Here is a 22,684-nt window from a genome sequence, read left to right as displayed (position 1 = left end):
TACCATCAACATCAGGACCGCCGCCATCGGTACCATCAACATCAGGAACACCGCCATCCATACCATCGACATCAGGACCACCGCCATTGGTACCATCAACATCAGGAACACCGCCATCCCTACCATCAACATCAGGACCACCGCCATCGGTACCATCAACATCTGGACCACCGCCATCGGTACCATCAACACCAGGACCACCGCCATCTGTTCCATCAACACCAGGACCACAGCCATCGGTACCATCAACATCAGGACCACCGTCATCGGTACCATCAACATCAGGACCATCGGCATCCGTACTATCAACATCAGAACCACCGCCACCAGTTCTATCAAAAAAGGCTTTTTAGCCACCCAATAGCGCCACAATACAATAACTGTAGTCTAAATGGAAAGAAGGAAGAATCATTTTGTCATTTTATTGTCATCATAAAGTAAAGATGAACTATAACAGGAATAAACATATTATTTCAGTCCTTGTAGAATCTGTTATATTGAAAAATGGCATCAAAACACACATTGCTAACTGTAAGTTTGAAGAACTTCATCTTCCAGTAATCATTCAGTGTTACCAATAAACTGTTCTCCTGGGATTCAATGTAAATGTGCCAAACGCTGATGGAGGACTTCAGCCATCAACGAGTCCGGCTTTGCCCAGACTGACCGCTCCCTTATTGCTGTTTGAATTTCACTCTGTTTGGCCTTGTCGCTCCATGAGATTCCTCATGGTTATATCGTGAATCTAAAAATGAGAAATAAGATATGAAGCCTTGAGTGAGACAGAGGCTTCTTTTGGCAAATGGCACACACATTTCAAGCTTACCAATATGTTCATTTGCTTTGTCCAGCTGTAAATAACACTGATTTGAATTTCAATGTAATTACAAAAATAAATAAAAATTATAGACTGACAACATGCTGTTCAGTTTGGCACACTGTCAAAATCCTGGAGTTTAAATTGTGTTCCCAGCATGCTACTGAGCCTCGACCACTGCCACTCACAGCACAATTGCCCTGAGAGAATACGCTCTGGAGCCATTGGCAGGGAGCGGTGGGCCCACAGCACGGACATCAATGGGCTGTCACAGCGTGCACCCGACTCCTCTTATCTGGCCACGCATCTGACAGCTGCTCCCACGTCACCAGAACACTCAAACACTTGACAGGAGTTTGTGGAAGTGGACTACAATAGAATGAGACACCACTCTGTGGCCTTTTATTTGAAGAGCGGCTCGGGAAGTGTGTATCGTGGTTGTTGCAGACCTGACATGCATGTATATACTTTGACCCACAGTAGACATAGTGGATGTACTGCTGCCTCTATGTTTCTCATATAAATGAATGCCGTTTAAAATAGTAGACAGATAAACACATAAAGCGAAAAAAAAAAGCCCTGGTGGGCCTCAGAGTACCGTCTAGTGGGCCGTGGAGGTCCTGCCAATCTGTTATATTAAATAAAATAATTACATTTTTGGTAATATAAAAAGCTAGATTTATATACATGTTCTCAAGAATTCCCATGAATAAAAAATGTCAAATTCAAATACATAATTTCAATGACCAGCTACATTTCACTATCACCTCGCCAGTCAGGTGATAGTGTTAGCTAGCTATTTTGTTCACTCCAGCCGATAGAGGCATGACACATATTTACAGCTCTTAAATTTATTCTCTATTTTTATTTCACTCAATGTTTTTTTCTAATTTTTTTTGGAGAAGGTGGTCCACAGTTTTTTTAACAATCAGAATTACAAAATGTTGAGGGGGGGTGCCCATGGGCCTTTATTCCAATACCCCAATAATCTGAAGAATGTCCCATTTGTCCGACAGCAGAGAAAACGCCTCTTGTTCTGAAGGCCCATTGCTCCGAAAAAAAACACTCTCCCTGAAACAAAAAAGCACACGGCTAATTATTACGCAGGATGATGTCATCTGACTTTTTCCAGTTTATTTTCCTGTATACTTGCAAAGACATGCCCACTAATCTTCCTCTTATTACTTGTTGCCTTCGTTGGTTGGGTTGGTTTAGTACGAGTAGTGAGATAAGTTTAGAATAAGAATAGGCATAGTAGGGCGTGTCACATAATTGATTTATATATAAATAAATATTGTTTCTAGAGCAGCAGCAGTAATGTCATTATTTAAAATCATTATTATCTCACTGGAAACAAAACTAAAATGTCAATAAAATAAATTATATTCCTGTTTATAAAGAACAAAAGAACGCAGACATCAGACATTATCAGTCATTCCTTCTGTCTTCCTGGCTGCTTTATCTCAGCCTCTGTTTGAGCTTGTTTGTGACAATTAGCTCTTAGCCGAGCTAGTGTTTTGTGTAAACGTAGCTGCGGTGGATGAGAGGCTCCAGACTGAAATATCGCTTTTCTACATGTTTACATGTACATGCTTGTTGAAGCATTGCTTCATTGCTGCTGCTCTCCAGTGTAGTTGTCGTAGTTGGAGGAGCTCAGCCCCGTCACAGCGAGCAGAGGAGATGCTCCCTGCAGCGTCATAATAAATTACAACAAAACATTAACGTACTGATAAAAGAACCGATAACGTCAGGGCTTACCAATACTCCGGTTCTTTTTTCAGGACCGGTGCTCGTTTTAATATCGGTATGGGATGAGGTCCTCTTTTGGAGCATTATTAATGTTTTTTTTAAATATTAAATACATTAAAATATTCAGATACGTTAAATGTCTTTGATTTCAGATTAAATATCATATTTAACTATTGGCCAAGTGTGTTAACTCTCTATATCCACTTATTCACTTTTACAGCATTAAATCTGTGTTTTCACAAAAAGCTAAATGTGATTAAGTTGGATCCTCTCAAATCCTTTCAAAGCACAATTGAGATGAAAACTGTTAAAGCCGAAAAAGTCGGCCTGCTCTCTGTGAGTCATGCTGCCAGGTCTGATGTTAGCTCAGTGGGAAGTGGTTATGAAAAAAGGTATATCGTGTGTGTGTGTGTGTGTGTGTGTGTGTGTGTGTGTGTGTGTGTGTGATTTAGATCTGAGAGCATTTGTGTTGAGATGTATGGTATTGAGAATTCACGGAAGTCGGTGGGACATAAACCTGAGGGACGTCTCACAATGAAAATCGAGCACACCAACAAAATAATCTACAAGGCTGAAGCCTTCCAACGGAGTGTTCGTGTTGTTCCAAATACCAACCCCCTCCCCTCCATTCATCACTCACTGACCATTTTGCACGAGGCCGTGCCGTGATTGATTGTGTTTATGTTTTGAGCCCGCAGTGTGACTGATGAAGTGTAGTGTGTGTAACGTTCCGTGGAGTGGGCGTGGCGTTCACTCTATACGCATGCTGCCGTCATGAACTGTGCAGGTGAGGCTGCACTAAGCCGGGCAATTAGAGGAATTCAAACTGGCCGTTCAACTAAACACACGGAAAGGAAAAAGAAAGCAATGCATTGTTAATTGACCTGGGATAGAAAACTAGATTTGCCGTTAAAAAAGGAAACATGGTTCCACTCACAAAATATAACACAGGCATTAAAAATGATTTTAATTAACACATATCAGAATGCAAAAAAATATAATGTTTTTAATGCATGTGTTTTATTTTTCAGTGCCATTTTCGCAGCAACCTGTGGTGATCTTCCAACCAAGTGAAATATGAGCCTGCAGAGCTTGTACATTAAGTAAGTACAGGCAGTAAGTAGTTTTACACTGAAGCCATGCAGTGAGAAAAACTCATTTAAAAATAATGTGTGTTGCTCTGGATACCTCCAAGCTCAGCTGCTGCCCAAAACTGAAAAGGAATATAATCTTAAATGTAAATAAAGTACTGGCTGACTCCCAGACCCAAATGGATTCTGCCGATATTTCTTGTTTACAAAATTGTCATGTTGTAGAATAACATTATTGTTGCTGCCACAAATAGAAAATGATCAAAATGCAACATAAACCACCTGATTAATTAGCATCATTTACACTATGATGTCAAATACCTGGAAAGTAGGTCTTAAACTCGAACCACTTGATGGTACTTGCCTTGATCTTCAACCACAAAACTAATTGTAGGTTTGGAAAAAGGTGTTATTAACCCGTGATTCTGCCCCAAAAAGTTACTTGATTATCTTACAAAGAGTATTTGCCCCAATTCAGCTACTACACTGTTACTTCCTGCGCAAGGGTGCCTTCCATTTGCTCCATTCATTACTCTTTTTTTTTCAATGCGCACTCCCTGAAATACTCCAGATTCAGTGGGAGGGACAGTGATTTGTCAGTGCGGCTTTCCCCAACTCTACCTCCCTTGAGTCTCGTACCAGATGATCCACCAGCCTGGTCTCATTCACAAGGGGGTCAAAATACTGACGTCTTGTCTCGGCCTTCGGCGTCTGATACCTATATGCAAGGGCCCACTTTAGCGTTTGTTTAGAGTAACCACGGTAAAACCATCCATGGCATTATCTGATGCACAGAGCCAACTGCTCCAGAATTTAGGTGACGTAGTACAAAGAATGACAAAGTCCGCATCGGGAGGAGGACGGGGTGGATAGGTCAAACAAACCCTGATGAGCTTGTGCGGGGATGATGCACTGAAGTGGTTTTAAGATCATGAGCTATTTATACGCTTTTCCATGATAATCTCTGATAATGTCAGAGGTGAAATTAAATCATTTTCTTAACTTAATTTGTTGTGTCTTCATCTCCACTCCATTTTCGTCTTGTTTTTCTTTTATAACATCCTGTTTGTTTGTGTCAATCCTTTGTAAAGCACTTTGAATTGCATTTGATTTGTTTGAAAGGTGCTACAGTATATCAAGAAATCTGTATTGATTGATTGAATTTGAATAGTATTCCCATGCATACCTGCAAGATCGCATATACTGTATATATCAGATTTATGTCGTAGTGCTGTCTTGGCATCTCAAGCTTGTGAAATGAAAAACTTGTTGTCGACCTATTTCAGTGATTAAAAACGGATGCATTGAGTAGGACCTTTGAAATGGTGATCATACAAAAGAGGAGGTGGTGGGGGAGCGATCACCATCCATTACAAAACTGAAGAAAGATAAATGATCAAACAGGAAATTATGTAAAGTAATGCTTTCTCTCTTACAGCCATTGTCTCTACTTCTACATGTACCAGTATGGAAATAACGTTAAGGCTGATACGTTCTCTTGATTGCATTCATTTTGACAGTTATATTGTATTTTAATACATCTTATTGGTTTTTCATTCTACTGCAGTCACTCATATAGTCTATAATCACCTTTGCTCATCACAGCCACCCCCTCCATCCCGACTGACAGGCCGTTAACCTCAGGCTGACTGGCCATCTGGAGCAAGGGCCAACAAACAAACAAGAGGGGAAATATGGCAATGAAAGTCCGGATTTTGTGTAATCCTCAAGTTGTGTAAATAGGACATTTGTTGTCAGAGAGCATTGAAACTTTGTTAACAACTTATATTTATTCATCAAATGTATTCAACACCTTTTTTTTGTCAAACCTTTCATTGTTTCTTTTGCTAGTCACGGTAAACTAAGATGAAACACAGCAAGTTTGATGAACATGTGGCAAACAAACTGATAAAAATAAATATTTTACACAAATGAAATTAAAATACTCTGTCTTCACCCACTGTTCCAGCCCAAACGTATCAGTGAATCACAAACTTCCCGATAGACCGTAGGCAGCAGGTGAGGCTGGGGGAAAATCACATCCAGCACCTGGACAATCAGCACTGGCGCCCCCCAGGGATGTGTGCTCACACCACTGCTCTTCTGCCTCTCCTGCACCTCAGGGGACCTGTTCGTTAAACTTGATGCCACGGCGCTGATCACCCTCATCTGGGATGTTGAGTGATGAGTCCATGTACGTCAGGAGGTTGAACAGCTGAAGTAATTAGATGAACCTGGACCTGAATACTTTTAGAAATGGAGAGACCTTGCCTTCCCATCACCATACTGGACAACACTGTGTCAGCTGAAGAAGCCTTCAGGTTTCTGGTATCCACAACATAGAGACACCATCTTAAAAAAGCCTGGCACAAGCAGTACTGTCTGCTCCAGCACCAGGTTGCAACATCCGGGTCTGAAAAGTGAAGCCAATGCACAAGTGCTGCAATCTTGCATTCTGACTATTGCCATCAGGGGGCGACTTCTTTGGTTGCAAAAATATGTCTGATTGTAAGAGTCTTGACGGAATTATTGTAAGAGTTCTATGACAAAATGACTCTTCACCTCACGGGATTTATTACCTCAGTAAACATTGTAAACATGAGTTTATGGTCTCAATTTCTAGTTTTGAGTCTTCTTCAATACAGCATGATGTTCATTTAATAAATTATGGTCCATTTAGAGTCAAATAGACCTAAAAGCAGGGCAAATTTATCCCTTTCATATTGTGTTTTCAGTTCTCAGTCTAATCGAAATATTTTTCTTCGCCTATGTCTTCATTCAGCTTCATTCGCCTATGTCTTCATTCATCTCCTGTATCTTTGTGTGTCACTTCCAAAAAAACCAAAATGGTGACGGTGTGTTGATTCGGCATTTAGTTTACGTTAAACATCTCTTTGTTTGCACTACTAATCGGGGGCTGTATGGTCTGTGTACGTTTAGTTTGTTGATTGGATTCAATACTATGTCAGAAACGAGAAAACCGTTAGCTCAGGCTGTGATCAGCAGGAGACGAGAACGGCAGACCCAGACTGGGAATATTGTCGAGCAGTGGAAAGAGCACTTTGAGGAACTCCTGAACCTACCAACACATCCTCCGTGTATGAGGCATAGTTTGAAGGCTCGGAGGGGAAAACCAATCTTTATTCCTTGCAGAGGTCGTTGAGGTAGTCAAAAAGCTCCATGGCGGCAAGGCTCCAGGGGTGGATGGGATTCACCATGAGATTATTAAGGTTCTGGACCCGTGGAGTGGCAGACCAGAGCGGTGGGCCTTGGGGTTCCCAAGGAAGAACTGGATTGCGTAGCTGGGTAGAGTGATATCTGGATTAACCTCCAAAACCTGCTGCCACCGCGACCCACTCCCAGATAAGCAGATATAAATGGGTGGACCTTCATCTTGTCCTCCCAATGGCCAGGAGACCAACCCACGAGAAGGACAGGGGTCAGCACTCCTCAGCTCTGGAAGATGGACACCCAGTCAGTGGTCGTAGCAACTCACATTCAGGGAGCACAAACCCGAAAGAGCGCTGGGGCTAACCTGTAACGGCAGCAACAGAATGTTTGCTGATCAGGCGGAAAGTCAGCACAGTCCCCCGAGATCAGACCCCCCAGGGCTGGATTTTGCGCTGGTTGAATTCAAGCTTACTGCTAACTGCGGTTATGTCTCCTGGAGATGCTGCACGCTCTACTCCCAGCAAAACAGCCTCCTGGCGGCGAAGAGGACGAGGCGAGGTTGCGAGTCGTTTTCTCTTTTCTGTCATTTTGGATTCAATCCAATAAACAAACTGCACACGGATCATGGATGTATTGTTGCAGAGCCCTCAGTGCAGCTCTTTTTCTTCGCTCTGGGCTGAACCTCACTTGTTGGCGGTAGATAACCCTGCAGCACAATACATTGACGTATTTAGCATAACGACAAAACTGTTTCTTCTTCACACACAATGTTAAAAGGAAACAAAGAGGTATCAGTTTTTTTAATAATGTAAGTCCCTTTTGCATCTATATCCGCTTTAGAATACCTAAACCTGCAATTTCTTTTGACCATTTGGACAAATTTGAGGTACTTTTCTGTGCCACCAGTAGTCCTGTCTGCTTCTCCAAACTGGGAGCGTGGTGACCACCATCTAAGTTACTACCTCATACGACCCCACTGCAAAAAATCCTCAGTAATCCTGAATGCTACATAAAATCAGCATCACTTGGCTTTGCCCCAATTTGTTGCCAGCGATGGTAATGTGGGCACACATTTAGTGTGTAATCTGTCAATTGCTCTTGCTAGCTAGCCAGCTAAGTAGCGAACACTTTCGACGAAGTTATGAATGTTCGGATTTCCGTACAATTAGTAACACTACTGGGAAGCTATAGATTGATATAGAGACCTAAATAAATAACTGTGTCACGGCCAGGCCGTGCCTCCTGCTTGTCCCGTGCATGTATCTTATGGGCAGGGCTTCGACCTGGTCTCCTCCCGGCTTCCTAATTACAACTCACCTCACCTGCCCAGTCAAGCCAGCTGCACTCCATCAACTCATCAACCCAACAGTATATCTACCCCGGTTCTTCATCCACTCTTCGCCAGATCGTTGTTTACAGCTCACGCGGTAGCTAGTAGTTCTTGGCCGCTCTGTTTGAAGTTAATTCAGAGTTTTCCTCAAGTGTTGTTTCAGTGCTTTAACCCTGTCTCTCTGTTCCTGCAGTTTTTCCATCCTCCCGGTTCCCCAGTCTGCCTGCCCTGCTCTACCTCCTCCTGCCTGGATTCCACCCTCACCCTCCCTGGACTTTCCCACGGTGCTCTGGTCATTCCCCCTCCTTGGTTTCCTGTAAATAAACCTTTCACCTATAATCCCTGGTCCGTGCCTGCATTTGGGTCCACACTCGCAGCCCGTGACAGAACGATCTGGCCAGCATGGACCCAGCAGACTCCGATTCCCTCCGTCAGGCTCTCGCCACACAAGGTGCTCTCGTGGGTCAGCATGACCAACTTCTCCGGACCGTGGTGGAGTCACTCCGTTCCCTTTCCACTGACGTGAGTCGGATTGGACATCAGCTCGAGCAGGTTTCCACACTGCTTTCCCCTCCTGCCCCGGAAGCTCCTGCAGCTCCTCCAGTTCCTTCTCAAACCCCCACCCAGCTCGCCTTCTGCCCCCGGGAGCCACACGTCCCTGCGCCAGAACGTTACACTGGTGAACTGGGCACATGCAAGTCCTTTTTAATGCAGCGCTCCTTAGTGTTTGATCAGCAACCCTCTAGGTATTTATCAGAGAGTGCAAAGGTTGCTTTTGTTATGGGGTCACTTACCGGGAGGGCACTAGCCTGGGCTACCAGTGTATGGGACAGTCAGTCGTCGGCTAACTCCTCCTACCAGAGCTTTTCTGATGAGATGTGTAGGGTTTTTGATCACCCCATTAGCGGTAAGGACGTTTCTTCACGCCTACTTTCCCTACGTCAGGGCTCTCGTAGTGTAGCAGAGTTTTCCATAGACTTTAGGACTATTGCCCAGGGTTCAGGGTGGAGCGACATATCTCTCCAGGGGGTCTTTCTCAGAGGGCTTAATAGCCCTGTGAGAGAGGAATTAGTAATTAGGGATGACTCGGAGAGTCTTGATGCCCTAATTGCCCTTCAGACTAGAGAGTCGCTTCCGTGAGATTAGGAGAGAGAGAGACCTAGCTGCCCTCTTAGTATGCCATTCCCTTACTCAGCCTCTTCCCCTCCCCCTCCCGTGAGAACCAGCCTTGGGCCAGCTTCGAGTTTGCCCCTGTTCCTGTTCCCTGCTCTCCAGCAGAGGAACCCATGCAGCTGGGCAGAGCACGCCTTTCTGCAGAGGAGTGCCTCCGCAGGATCAGAGCAGGAGTGTGCATTTATTGTGGCCAGGCTGGTCATTTCCTGGCCTCCTGCCCCCAGCGGCCAAAAGAGGAGGCTCGTCAGTAGAGGTGGGGATACTGGTGAGCCAAACTACTCCCTCTTCAGTCCCACAGACCAGAATGCAGCTTGAGGCTACCCTCATGTGGAACCAACAATCGCTTCCCCTACGTGCCTTAGAGGATTCATGAGCGGATGAGAGCTTCATCGACTCAGGCCTGGTTTCCCAAGCCGGAATCTCCATCCAGCCACTAAACACTCCCCTCCGGGCCTACGCTCTAAATGGGAGGCTTCTCGCTCATGTTAGCCATGTCACGGAACCACTGCACTTGGTGTTGTCGGGTAATCACCACGAGTTCATTCAGCTCCATATCATATCCTCCCCTCACACCCCCTTGATTCTCGGTCAGACCTGGTTAAGGCTCCACAATCCCCAGATTGATTGGTCGAAGAGTAGGGTTCAGAGCTGGAGTAGGGTTCAGAGCTCCAACAGAAGGCGATGCCCCCGCGCTTGCCACCGAACCCCTGGATCTGTCAGCTGTTCCCTCGATGTATCAGGATCTAAAGGAGGCTTTCAGCAAGAAGCAGGCTCTCTCTCTACCCCCGCACCGACCCTATGATTGTCCCATTGACCTGCTGCCTGGTGCTCCTTTACCCGCTAGTCGGTTGTACAACCTGTCTCGCCCGGAGCGGGAGTCCATGGAGACTTGCATACGAGACTCTCTAGCTGCAGGTATAATTAGGCCGTCATCCTCCCTGGTTGGTGCTGGGTTTTTCTTTGTGTCCAAGAAGGACAGTACCCTCCGTCCCTGTATTGACTACCGGGGGTTGAATAACATAACAGTTAAAAACAAGTATCCTCTTCCCCTTATAAACTCAGCTTTCGAACCACTACAGGGAGCCACCATCTTCTCAAAACTCGACCTCCGAAATGCATATCACCTGGTCCGTATCAAGGAGGGAGATGAGTGGAAGACTGCTTTCCGGACCCCCTGGGTCACTTTGAGTACCTGGTTATGCCTTTTGGCTGACTAATGCCCCTGCAGTTTTCCAGGCTCTTGTTAATGATGTCCTTCGCGATTTCCTAAACCGATCTGTTTTTGTTTATATAGATGACATCTTAATCTTCTCCCGGAACACTGAGGAACACATTCGGCACGTGAGACAGGTTCTCCAGCGGCGACTGGAGAACAAGCTCTATGTTAAAGCGGAGAAGTGTGACTTTCACGTGGCTTCGGTGGAGTTCCTGGGGTACATCATCGAGGACGGACCCAAGGAAGACTCAGGCAGTAGCAGAGTGGCCCAGACCCACCTCCCTCAAGCAGCTCCAGCGGTTCCTGGGGTTTGCCAATTTTTACAGGAGGTTTATCCGCGACTACAGCAGAGTGGCGGCACCTCTGACCCAGCTCACGTCTCCCAGAAACTCCTTCTCTTGGACCTCCACAGCAGATGCCGCTTTTGCTGAACTGAAGAGACGCTTTACTACGGCGCCTGTCCTCGTTCATCCGGATCCCACACGTCAATTCATCGTGGAGGTAGACACTTCGGACTCGGGAATGGGGGCCGTCTTGTCCCAGCGCTCGGCTGCAGATAAGAAGCTCCATCCTTGTGCCTTCCTCTCCCGCCGTTTGTCCCCTGCGGAGCGGAATTATGATGTTGGCAACCGGGAACTGTTGGCAGTGAAACTTGCCCTGGAGGAGTGGAGACACTGGCTGGAGGGGACGGAACAACCATTCATTGTGTGGACAGATCACAAGAACCTGGCCTATATCCAGACTGCCAAGCGCCTCAATTCCCGCCAAGCCCAGTGGGCGTTGTTCTTCGGTCGATTGGACTTCACGCTCACCTACCGACCCGGTTCCAAGAACCTTAAGCCCGATGCCCTTTCCAGGGCATTCATGTCTGACCACCAACCCCCCGACCCAGAGTCCATACTTCCTTCATCATGCATTGTGGCAGCAGTGGGTTGGGAGATTGAGTCCCTGGTTAGAGAGGCCCAGAGAACCATGCCGGATCCTGGTGGGGGGCCTCAGGACTGTCTGTTCGTGCCAGAGCCGGTCCGCTCACAGGTTCTCCAGTGGGTACACACCTCACGGTTCGCCTGTCATCCTGGTATTAATCACACGTTATCTCTCCTAAGGCAGCGATTCTGGTGGTCATCCATGGAGTCGGACACACGCTCCTTCGTACGGGCTTGCGTGGTGTGTGTGCTCGTAGTAAGTCCTCTCACCAGCCTTCCACCGGACTACTTCGCCCCCTTCCTGTCCCACGGCAACCTTGGAGCCACATTGGCCTTGACTTTGTCACCGGACTTCCACCGTCTCAGGGTAAAACGACCATCCTCACTATCGTTGACAGATTTTCTAAGACTGTACATTTTGTGCCCCTACCTAAACTTCCAACAGCCGCGGAGACTGCCAGCCTCTTAGTTCACAATGTTGTCCGGCTCCATGGATCCCATCTGACATCGTATCCGATCGTGGACCACAATTTACATCCCAGGTATGGAGGGCTTTCTGTAAGGCTATTGGGGCATCTGTCAGTCTCTCGTCCGGTTATCATCCACAAACTAATGGACAGGTGGAGCGGGCCAACCAAGACCTTGGAGCGACGCTGCGGTGTGTCACAGCCCGGAATCCCTCGTCCTGGTGTGAGCATCTTCCCTGGGTAGAATATGCCCATAACTCTTTGTCAAGTGCTGCTACAGGGTTATCACCGTTTGAATGTTCCTTAGGGTATCAGCCACCTCTGTTCCCAGTCCACGAGGAGGAGGTTGCAGTACCCTCAGTCCAGGCCCATCTTCGCCGTTGTCGCAGGGTGTGGAAGGAGGCACGCTTGGCTTTGCTACGATCAGCGGAACGCAACCAGCGCATTGCAGACCGGCATCGGACCCCGGCACCAAGGTACCTGCCAGGTCAGAGGGTTTGGTTATCTTCAAGGGATATTCCATTACAGACTTCTTCTAAGAAGCTTACGCCCCGTTACATTGGGCCCTTTGAGAGACTCTATTATTAACCCTTCAGCCATGAAACTCAAGTTACCTGCTTCGTTGAGGCCAGGCAAGCCAGCTGCACTCCATCAACCCAACAGTATATCTACCCCGGTTCTTCATCCACTCTTCGCCAGATCGTTGTTTACAGCTCACGCGGTAGCTAGTAGTTCTTGGCCGCTCTGTTTGAAGTTAATTCAGAGTTTTCCTCAAGTGTTGTTTCAGCGCTTTAACCCTGTCTCTCTGTTCCTGCAGTTTTTCCATCCTCCCGGTTCCCCAGTCTGCCTGCCCTGCCCTACCTCCTCCTGCCTGGATTCCACCCTTACCCTCCCTGGACTTTCCCACAGTGCTCTGGTCATTCCCCCCCCCCCTTGGTTTCCTGTAAATAAACCTTTCACCTATAATCCCTGGTCCGTGCCTGCATTTGGGTCCACACTCACAGCCCGTGACAAACTGGACCCGCCCTTTATGTCAAGTACTTCTCTGCTGGCAGGAATATCAACACAAAATTGCAATATTGAGTTTGCTTGGCGCAGTCCTAATAAGCAGCAAATAGTTTGGTAATAATTTGTCGTGTAATGGTTTATTGTTTTTTTTAACAGACATATAAGTTCTCTTTTTGTTGGCCTCTATACCTAATGTAGACTAATGCTAATGGTGCATTGGATTTAGTCATTCTTAGACCATCATGTTAACCTCGTGCTGTCTGATAAGCAGGGGAGGAATGCCTCCTGTGCTGAGTAAAATCAATAGGCCAGAGAGAGAAACGGGGGCTCAAACCTGGAACGAGATCCGCCTGCCATGCATCCTCACTCTTAATTGATTTTATTGCTTTGTTACGCGGTGGCTCATCAGAGGCCTGATGCGCTGTATGTACGCGTGCAGGGAGAGGCAGGGGGTCTGGCTGAAGCGAGGAGCCTCAGCAGGACGTCAGCTGGTCAGCAGCAGTAACACTGGGCCGCAAGCTGGGAGTTTGACTGCATCTTCACACCGCAATGCAACTCTCACGACTGGAGGGTGTCTCTGTATGGAACCAACTGTACTGCTAGTCACAGTATATATGCTGTGCAGTTCTTTATGAATGAACATGGGGAAGTGGCACCAATTGGTTTGAAACCGCTTGAGGTGATCATGGACAGTGATCGACAGCTTATATGCATGAAAGAGTTTGGTACAGAATACTGCGGTTTAAATAAGCTTATAGTAATAAAGTAGTCCACTTACAGTGTTAAATTTGGGTCTTTTTAATACATGAAACATGTGAAAAGACATTTCAAATCTACGGTAGGCGAATGCAGCCACGCTCAAGTGACACGGACCCAGCCGAAAAAACGGCAAAGCCAAAGGGAAAAGGCAGAAATTTGAGTAAATGGCAAAGATTTCCCTTTGACTTTATTTTTATGTGATGAATATACTTGTGTCGATTAGATGGTAATGGGCGCGAAAAATATATTAACAAAAAAGTTATAATCATCCGCTTATAGTGATGAATCACCAATGGAGGTCTGCCAGGAAATGAGCATCCTGCAATCAGAACGCAAGAAGAGGTACAAATTCAATCTCTTTATGTCATCACATTTTAGAGGACGACATGCTGCTTTAGCCATTAGCTGTTTGCACATTGTGCCGTGGTTCAGTTCGACACCATTAAACAACACCACAGTATTTGCAAATGCGGAGTGAGACCCTGTTCTGTCGAGCCTCTAGTAATGAATTAAATGAGCCTGTGCGTGTGTTTGTGTGTTACTATCAGCTGGGGATGTAATGGCAAATCAGAACAACTTTCGTTCCTGCTCTCCCCTGGAAGCCCGCTGTTGATTTGCAAACTTTATTGGATTATACCGACCCTAATGGTGTCCCCTAATGTCTCTCTTAGAAAATCAAATTGCCTCTCACCAACACAGAATATTTTCTTTACACTTAACCTATGTGGACAGCAGGAGTAAGAAGCACCTTTCCCCCTCCTTAGCAGCTGTTAGCAAAGCCCCAAAGTGTCCTGTTGGTCAATAAGAGCTGCTCAGTGGTCCGCAGTGGAAGGCTTTGATTATACTGGGAGACCCGCAAGAATGATTGGGTTTAACCGTCTGAGTTACAGTGTGCACAAGTGGGCTCAGCAGTCCTTTCCCTGGCAATTAAAAACATTGTATTAGAATTGCACAAGAGAAAACAGGCTAAAGGTAACAGCAAATTTGACGAAACCTTTCACTAAAAAAGAGTTCAATTCTGAAATTCACCAGCTTTCACACCTGTAGTGTAGTTGACTTGGTCCAGACCAAACAAAAATATATTGTTGCCCTTAGTTCTGGATATTTCATGTTCATATTTACTTTTTCCAAACTGTTATGGTCACGCCATAACTCAAGCTTTCCTAGTGTTTTTTCAAAGGGTCTTTCTCATTTCCCAATTTTGTGCCTCCTCGAATTCCTCGCTCCTCACTGCTCCGGCTTCGATCCTAGCGCTTCATCTTAACAGACGTCCGAATTCTTTAAATGCATCTCGAGGACCGAGCACGCTTGCCGCAGGAGCTATGAGCGAGGAGACACTGCTGTATCCTTTGCGGAAGTGTTTTCGGCACACATGAATAAATAAAAGAGACGTGACACACATCTGTAATGATCTCAAACCACAGTCAGACTCTACTGTTCATAAATATTGAGTTTGCTCAAATGTTCTATTCTATTCATTCAATTGTATTTAATTTAGCCGTTCACAGTGTTGTGTAGCTCCTCGTAAGCCACATTCACCTGATACATTTGTTTGTATTGAATGTAGGCTTCATCCAATTCAACTGCTATAGCATGACATGATGTTTGTCAAACAGCTGCGGACATGAAATTATTAACTTAACAAGAATATTCTCTTAAATTCAGCACTAATTAACTGTATTTCATGTTGTCCCATAGAAAGACAGGACTGTGTTTGTGTATATAATATGTATCACTCAGTCATATATAATATGTCACTTTTCATTTGTAGTGCTTCACACAATAAAATATATAAAGTCTTTAAAAGCCTGTGTGTTAAATAAAAAAAATGCATGACATCCGATCGTTCTTGTCACATTTTGCCCTGTTGTGTATTGAATTAATTGTAAATATAAAAGTTGTCATGAACACTGTTAGCCTCATCAGACGGAGATCATAAAATACAACTAAAGGCCAGCTGATCAGCTGTGCCATACTTCCTTGTTAAACTATCATCACTTTAAAATGACTGTCCGAGGTGAGGATGTCTCATTTGTTAAATGCGCTAATTGCCTCGACTCCTCTTTCCTCTCGTCTCTTCCTGGCCTCTTTCGCTCGCATCACCCATGGGTGAGGTGTGGAAGAGAGGAAAGGAATCGAGGAGGCACAAAATCTACTCTCCCACCAGTCTTGGCCATATTGTTTTCAACTCTCCTGTGGTAAACACAGCCCAACTCGTATCCTCCTCGTGTACTTCAAGCTCTCGTGTTTATTCCGTGTCCGACTACTCGAGGATCATCAATTCCAACCCGCCACATGAACTTCCCTGCTATCCCACAGCAACCTTTTAACTTTTATGGCAATCGCTCCCTGGACTCCCACTCCCTCCAATACCTTTTTGTTGAAGGACTTTACTCTTTGCACCTATCTGTCAGCGCTTGGGTCTGTTCTTTGTGGTTTCACTACACAAAGCAAACCAACTGCTGTAATCATGAAGTCATATGGATGGTCTGTCATGCTGCATCGTCAGCACTACATGAATTACTCTCTCAAGGTTGGGAGTGAGTCCCCGCCCCAAGCGAGAAGCGAAACCGGTGGATTGCTCCCTCCAGGTGGGGACGGAGTGCCTACCTCAAGCGAAGGAGTTCAAGTATCTCGGGGTCTTGTCTAGGAGTGAGGGTAAAGTGGAGTGTGAGATTGACAGACGGTTGCGTTGTGGAGTCAGCAGTGAGGGCAAAGCTCTCGATTTACCAGCCCTTCTACGTCCCAACCCTATGGTCATGAGCTTTGGGTAGTATCGCAGATACAAGCAACCAAAATGAGCTTCCTTCGTAGGGTGGCTGGGCTCAGCCATAGAGGTATTGGTTGAGGAGCTCAGACATCCGGAGGGAGCTCAGGGCCTTTACGTCGATAGGGGCCAGCTGAGATGGTTCGGGCATCTGATCAGGACGCCTCCCTTTAGAGGTTTTCTGTGCACGCCCAACTGGTAGGCAGTCCCGGTGTAGACCAAAAACCCGCAGGAAGGATTATATATCTTGTCCTGCCTGGGAACCATTCCATTGGAAGAGCTGGTACATGTTTGTTGGTGGAGAGGGATGTCTGGAAAAACCTGCTTAGCCTGTTGGCCGGTTAGTTGGTTGGTTGGTTGCAGGCTGGCTGGTTGGTTGGTAGGTTGGTTGGATGGATCGATGGAAGCAGGTTATGCAGCACTTCACTCCTCCCTGTGTGTTTAATTCTCTACTTGTATGGCCACAAAGAGCTCACGAAGAAATAACTGATTTGGGTATTATTAGACAAAACTGAAATTCAACTTCACTCTTCAAATGATAAAAACCAGGTAAAAGAAAAAGTGTCATCTCTTACTATAATGGTACAGGGGGGACAGTTACTGTACTGTGTTGTCTTGTTGTTTCACTTAAGAACTTCATAGAATCTGTTGACTTGGTGTAACGGAGCCCTTTTCATGCACAACACCTTAAAGAACATACACAGGATTAGCTCCAGTTTAGTAGTTCGTCTGTCATTCCGTAGAGATGACGCATATAGGCCTTAAGAGTAGAAAGCTTACCGTCTCTATCTGCTTCTTCCTCTTCCAACTGTATCTCTTTCTTTGGCTGCCTGTGTGTGAATCAGTATTGATCTGTGAAGGGTGCTTGAAAATATTGTGTGATTTCCTTCTATCTGCAGCGTATCTAATCCCCTTTAGTGTAGCCTGACAAGGTGTTGAGACAATCTCGACAATGGGATTAATTAGCACCAATTTCAGCACTTACTGCTTTCTTAGGAGGCTTACATGGTGCTGTATGAACCAATGCGCTGCCCTTTGTTTTTGTTGAATAGGAAGAATTTGGATCTGAATTAATATTAGGAGCTGTATACATGCTTACGAAGTCTGTAACTAGAAACCAGAAACAAGTCAGCATTTTTGCATTTCACGGTTTCCTCGTCTCAAAGTCAATGTTCTTTTTTCGTCAGTAGAAACGCCTCTCTGGACTCTGTCTCGTGTCTTAAAAAAGGCGGTTGCTAACAAGTGGCTAAATGAGACTACTAAACCTCATCACACCGACTTGTCGACCTTAACGGCCTCGTTGTTTATATTTGCACTCTTGGTGTGGTTGGTTTATAGGCAAACAGTAGTAGTAGTTATGGAAAAAAATTGTAAAGATTATCTTGCTGAAAAAAAGTGTAAAGTATCATAAACCTTTGTTTGCCACAGAGCATATTTTGTGCAATAATCCAAAATCCATTGGAAATATCCCATTGGGCTTAAATAGGGTGTCTTTTTCTCTCTGGAAGCAGGTGGCAACCTTTGGTTCTGACAAGTGAAACCAATGCATTCTCTCTAATGGCCAGCAGAGGGCGACTCTTCTAGTTGCAAAAAGAAGTCTGGTTGTATAGAAGTCTATGAGAAAATGACTCTACTTTTCTCTTGATTTATTACCTCAGTAAACATTGTAAACATGAGTTTATGGTCTCAATCTCTAGTTCCAAGTCTCCTGCAATACAGCATGATGTTCATTTAGTAAATTATGGTCCATTTAGAGTCAAACAGACCATAAAGCAGAGTATGCTTTAGGGCAGGGAAAACTTGTGATTGACAGGTCGCTAACATGCCGTTGTCCGGTCTGGGAGTTGTCCGTGTTTTCGTCTTGGAACTTCACAGTGTGTTTCCAGTTCATGAAAGTTAATTGTAACATTTTGGTCGTCTATAAATATCTTATTCAGCATTCAGTTGTACTTAGCTCCACCCTCTCGTGTCACATCTAGTTGCAAAAAAACAAGCTGGCGACAGCCAAAATGCTGAACTGGAGGCTTCAAAACCGCAGCCCACAAAACTATGGGTGTATTAATGTCTATGTTTGGGAGGGAGATTAATTTATTGGAGTGCAGGTGACACTTCTGGGACACTTCTGATATCTATACAGATATATCATCTGATAGATTTGTCACAATTTGTCAGAAGTGACTGACTGAACATAGTTGGTAAAAGCTGACTGCACTTCAAGTTCATTCATCTTACTTTTCTCTGTTGGAAGATTGAGGAGGAGTTCCTGAAATCTCACTTCAAACAGCTGACGTCCAAAGCATCAGGGGCCGAGGAACTTCATGGTCCTTTATTGCTGGGTTTCTCTTCCAGTGTTTGGTGACTGCTTTTATTCAATGAGTGTATGGTGGCCTTGTTTTGTGAGGCCACGATGACAATAGTTGCTGTTAATGTATTCTCTCAGATAGCAGGCTTCCATCGCGCTCCCCTTGCGTCACAGCATTAGCATTTCGGATGGAGCTCTTTTTTTTTGCTAAAATAACGGACATTTTGGGATTATTATTATTGCCAATAGTTAGATTGATACCACTCCAGAGTGTTAACTATCGAGCTAAAGCTGGCAGGCGATTGGCTTAGCATGAAGACTAACCGCTTCCCCCCTGCTCATGCTAAGCTAAGTTAGTCACCTCCCCACTCTATCTTTATACTTAACACACAGGAACAACATTCATGTCAGTCTTCTCATCTACCTCAACAAAAAGTGTTTTTCCCAAAATCTCATGGTCCAAGGGTTGTTTTGTAGTTTGTTTCCTGAATTATTTTGATATACTCACCCTTTGTGTCTATTCTGCCTTTAGTTTCCTGCCTTTGTGTTTGTCTGCCCCTTCCTGATATCTTTCACCTGTGTCTAATCACCCTGCTCTCCTTGTGTATTCTGTGTTTCTCCTGTTTCATTGGGTGCATCCCAAGTCTCCTTAATTGCGTCCACGTTTCCCTCATTTGCATCTTATGCATGAGATGGAGGAAACCATGCGAGCAAAGAAGAAACGAGGAAATTTTAGAGTTTCTCGCGATGGAAGCAGCTGATCACATCTGGATCAGATGGAGTTTGTGTCTGCACACATGTGCGCTGTATTAATAATACTTGTAATACTAACTAATAAAGGTTTTCCCTCTATAGCCTGTTACCTGTCTAACAATAACAAACATTCTGTATGTGTACTGAATACTGTGTCCATTTCTAGTGGCAGATTAAGTTTAAATTATTCATTTGATATTTGTGTTTGTATTTATTGATATTCTGATTGTGAATTCATTCATTAATAACCCAGAATATGATTATAGTGTCTTGTGGAAATGATTTATTAGCCCAAATGTTTTGTAGAAAATTGAAATTGTCAATTATCAACGTCTGTGACTGAATGAAATGATAATAAATGATTTAAAAAGTGCTTCTTGCTGACAGAATCTCACACTCTCTGACTTTAACTGTATCCATAATAAAAGCTCATGGAAATAACAGAGTTGTTGTTGGTCCTTTTTGTTACATATATTTTTTACCAAATGGTAAATCAGAAAACAATTCAAATACTAAAGGGAGTCTCCGGTGATGTTGAGATGAATCCGATCAGTCCAATCAGCTACAGCGTCCGATCAATAACTGATATCCAATGAGGGGGGAGTGACTTCCATGACGGCTCCTCTGTATCCTCGCTCACAGCTCCCTCCTCGCTCCTCGATCCTCAGAGCAGAAATAAGAGCCTTGAGACGGCCTTTGAGATGGCGGACCAGAATGACTTGTGAGTGAGGACATGTCAAATATCTTGGGATGCATCCTGCACCCTGGGGAAGGTCCTGGCACAGCAGCAGTATTTCAACAAGAGGCCGTCAGTGAGACAGATTGTGAGCTTCATCCATAACATTGACCTAAACATTTGAAAGCTGCAGTTTCTTTTTCTTTCTATTTATTGTATTTAAACCTGGTGTTTCTGCACAGATAAAGATCAGACTACACTAATATTATTATTATTATTATTATTATTATTTGTAGAATAGCATTCTAGTGATGGCTGAGGGTTGTTTCCTACTCGTGTAATTCAAACTTTTCCAACAACTCCAGTTTGTTGTCAAATTAATGTAATTAATGTAAAAATTCAGTCTTTATGAAACATAATATAATATTCTGCATAAATCCATAGTTGTTGGCGTTTAGCTTTTCAAAATAAACATTTTCACTGCACTTCAATTTGACTTATCCAGCTTTTAAATAGAAATGTGCAGACGCACCTTGTTTTTAAAGGGAATGGGAGACGACACTGATCGGTTTTGATTTATGAAACTTGATTGATACAACCTGTAGTGGAAAGCTTTGCTACTTTTTATTGGGCACATTTCTGTGGCCAGTCTGTCAGTTGATGATTTTTCTAGTTTGTCTTTTTGTGAAATCTGTCCGACAGACAAAACTATGTTTGTGTTGTGTATTTGTATTTACACATACATAATGTCTATTGTTGATTCTCATATCTATGAATGTTTTATGTTGTACATTTATGTGTGTCACTGGTCTGGGATTCAGATGTTATGTCACCATCCAATTCTGAACAAACAGGGCGATCCAGGCCTCGGCTGAAATCACCCCAGAGAATGGTAATTGCCTTCTTGAGGCTCCAGCTCTGTCAGACACTCATCTCACTGCTCTCACTGCTCTCACTGCTCTCTATCTCTCTCTCTCTCTCTCTCTCTCTCTCTCTCTCTCTCTCTCTCTCTCACACTCACTCACTCACTCACACGGCATGACCAATGTAGCAGCATCCTGTGACACATGCACGCTACAGTCTGTGCTCAGTTTTCATGGCGATAAAATGACCCTCTGCATTCAGCACATGATGAGCATGTGGAAGCTCTGTAACTGAAGCTGGTGCACTCGCTCTCAGTGTTACTGTCGCCTCTGGCGGCTCACCTGCTGCTTGAACACAAGGTTGTTTTCTTTCTGTGTCGGGAACTCAATAGCATTGACCTCTCTGCAAAGAGGTTGACGATTGTTTCTCGACATCTTTGGAGGAATCACTAAATGATGACTACAGCATCTTTGCATGGATAGCCACCACACTTCTGTAGAGTCTTGAGACATGACTTTCTTACTTTTGTGTGTCGATTGTGCTAATGTTCTGACTCAATGATGTCAGGGCCTGTCTTATTGTGGTTATACAAGCGTAATGTACGGTGCTGTTAAATTGCTGCTTGACCGCCAATACAGCCGGTGAGGCCTTTGCATGAGGGAGACCAGTTTGTTTTTTACTTTAGTTAAAATGTAGTTTTTGAAATGCTAAACACCAACAAATATGGATCGAAGCAGAATACCTCATTAGATAAAAACATGTTGTGAATTTCCTATTTTCAATAGATTTTGAGACTTCTCTGCTCTGGAATTATTGTAAAAACACGAGTTTAAAACAATCCCATGCAGCCACCACTGGAATCTAATTCTATAAATAGTATAATGCTAACAATATTAATGTAGCCTGATCTTCATCAAATTTGAATATTAACATTATGAATAAAGAATTCAAACTCTGTGGCACAGCCTTCTTATAAGATATGAAAGTAAGCCTATTCATCTGTTTCACACCGCCGAACTGTAGCTGAAAGAATAAGAATATAATATTAGTCATACATGCCATGAGAATACATATAAAGACATCCACCTAGTGACATTAAAAACTGTGTATTTAGGCTCCACGTACCTCCTTAACGATACACTTAACTCATGTTTGTGCAGGAGACCAGAGAGAAAGACGCTTTCTGAAAAGTCTCAATACTTTCATAGCTTCTAACTAAATCTGTTGTTTGAAGTTTAGTTTCTCTCCTACATCCCTCTTTGTACTTTCAGATATCTGCTTTAATTTACTGTCATGTTCACTTTTGGCTGTACAATAGTCGTGTTAAGTTACTGCTGATGAACACCCAACATCCGAAACATGGCTCCAAAGAAATGCTAATGCTGCTGTGTGTCGATGTGGAAATGGGGATCTGCACTGTGTGCCAACACGATTGCCAACTTTTATAGCACGATAATATGTTAATGTGGCTACTTTTGCCGACCCAGTGGTGAAGAATAGAATGCTCTGGCATAAATTGATTGGCTAGTACATCAATGCCCATCCAAGGCCACACGAACCCAGATGTACTGGTGGCTATATTAAGGACAGTTAACACTCAAATAGGCATAATTTC

General features: G+C 44.3%; 1 protein-coding gene across 3 annotated transcripts in view; it reads left to right on the top strand.

Moving 5' to 3' along the window:
* The window catches only part of hdac11 (histone deacetylase 11), a 52,607-nt gene extending 40,293 nt beyond the window's left edge, over positions 1 to 12,314 (top strand). Inside the window, exons 12-13 of one of the 3 annotated variants that reach the window (XM_031875372.1) lie at positions 3,598 to 3,669; positions 12,248 to 12,314. In XM_031875372.1, the coding sequence (XP_031731232.1) occupies positions 3,598 to 3,624 (27 nt within the window). In that variant the 3' untranslated portion in view covers positions 3,625 to 3,669; positions 12,248 to 12,314. Of the gene's footprint in view, positions 1 to 3,597; positions 3,780 to 5,780; positions 8,183 to 12,247 lie in introns of those variants that run through there. The other 2 variants (XM_031875374.1, XM_031875373.1) reach the window with 2 other exon arrangements.
* The last annotated feature ends 10,370 nt before the right edge of the window (positions 12,315 to 22,684 follow it).

This window comes from Anarrhichthys ocellatus, unplaced genomic scaffold, assembly GCF_004355925.1.
Source record: "Anarrhichthys ocellatus isolate YVR2014 unplaced genomic scaffold, GSC_Weel_1.0 scaffold90, whole genome shotgun sequence".
In the NCBI taxonomy this organism is placed as follows: domain Eukaryota; kingdom Metazoa; phylum Chordata; class Actinopteri; order Perciformes; family Anarhichadidae; genus Anarrhichthys; species Anarrhichthys ocellatus.
The sequence above is the reverse complement of the archived record's forward strand: the minus strand, read 5'-3'. Positions and strand labels throughout refer to the sequence as shown.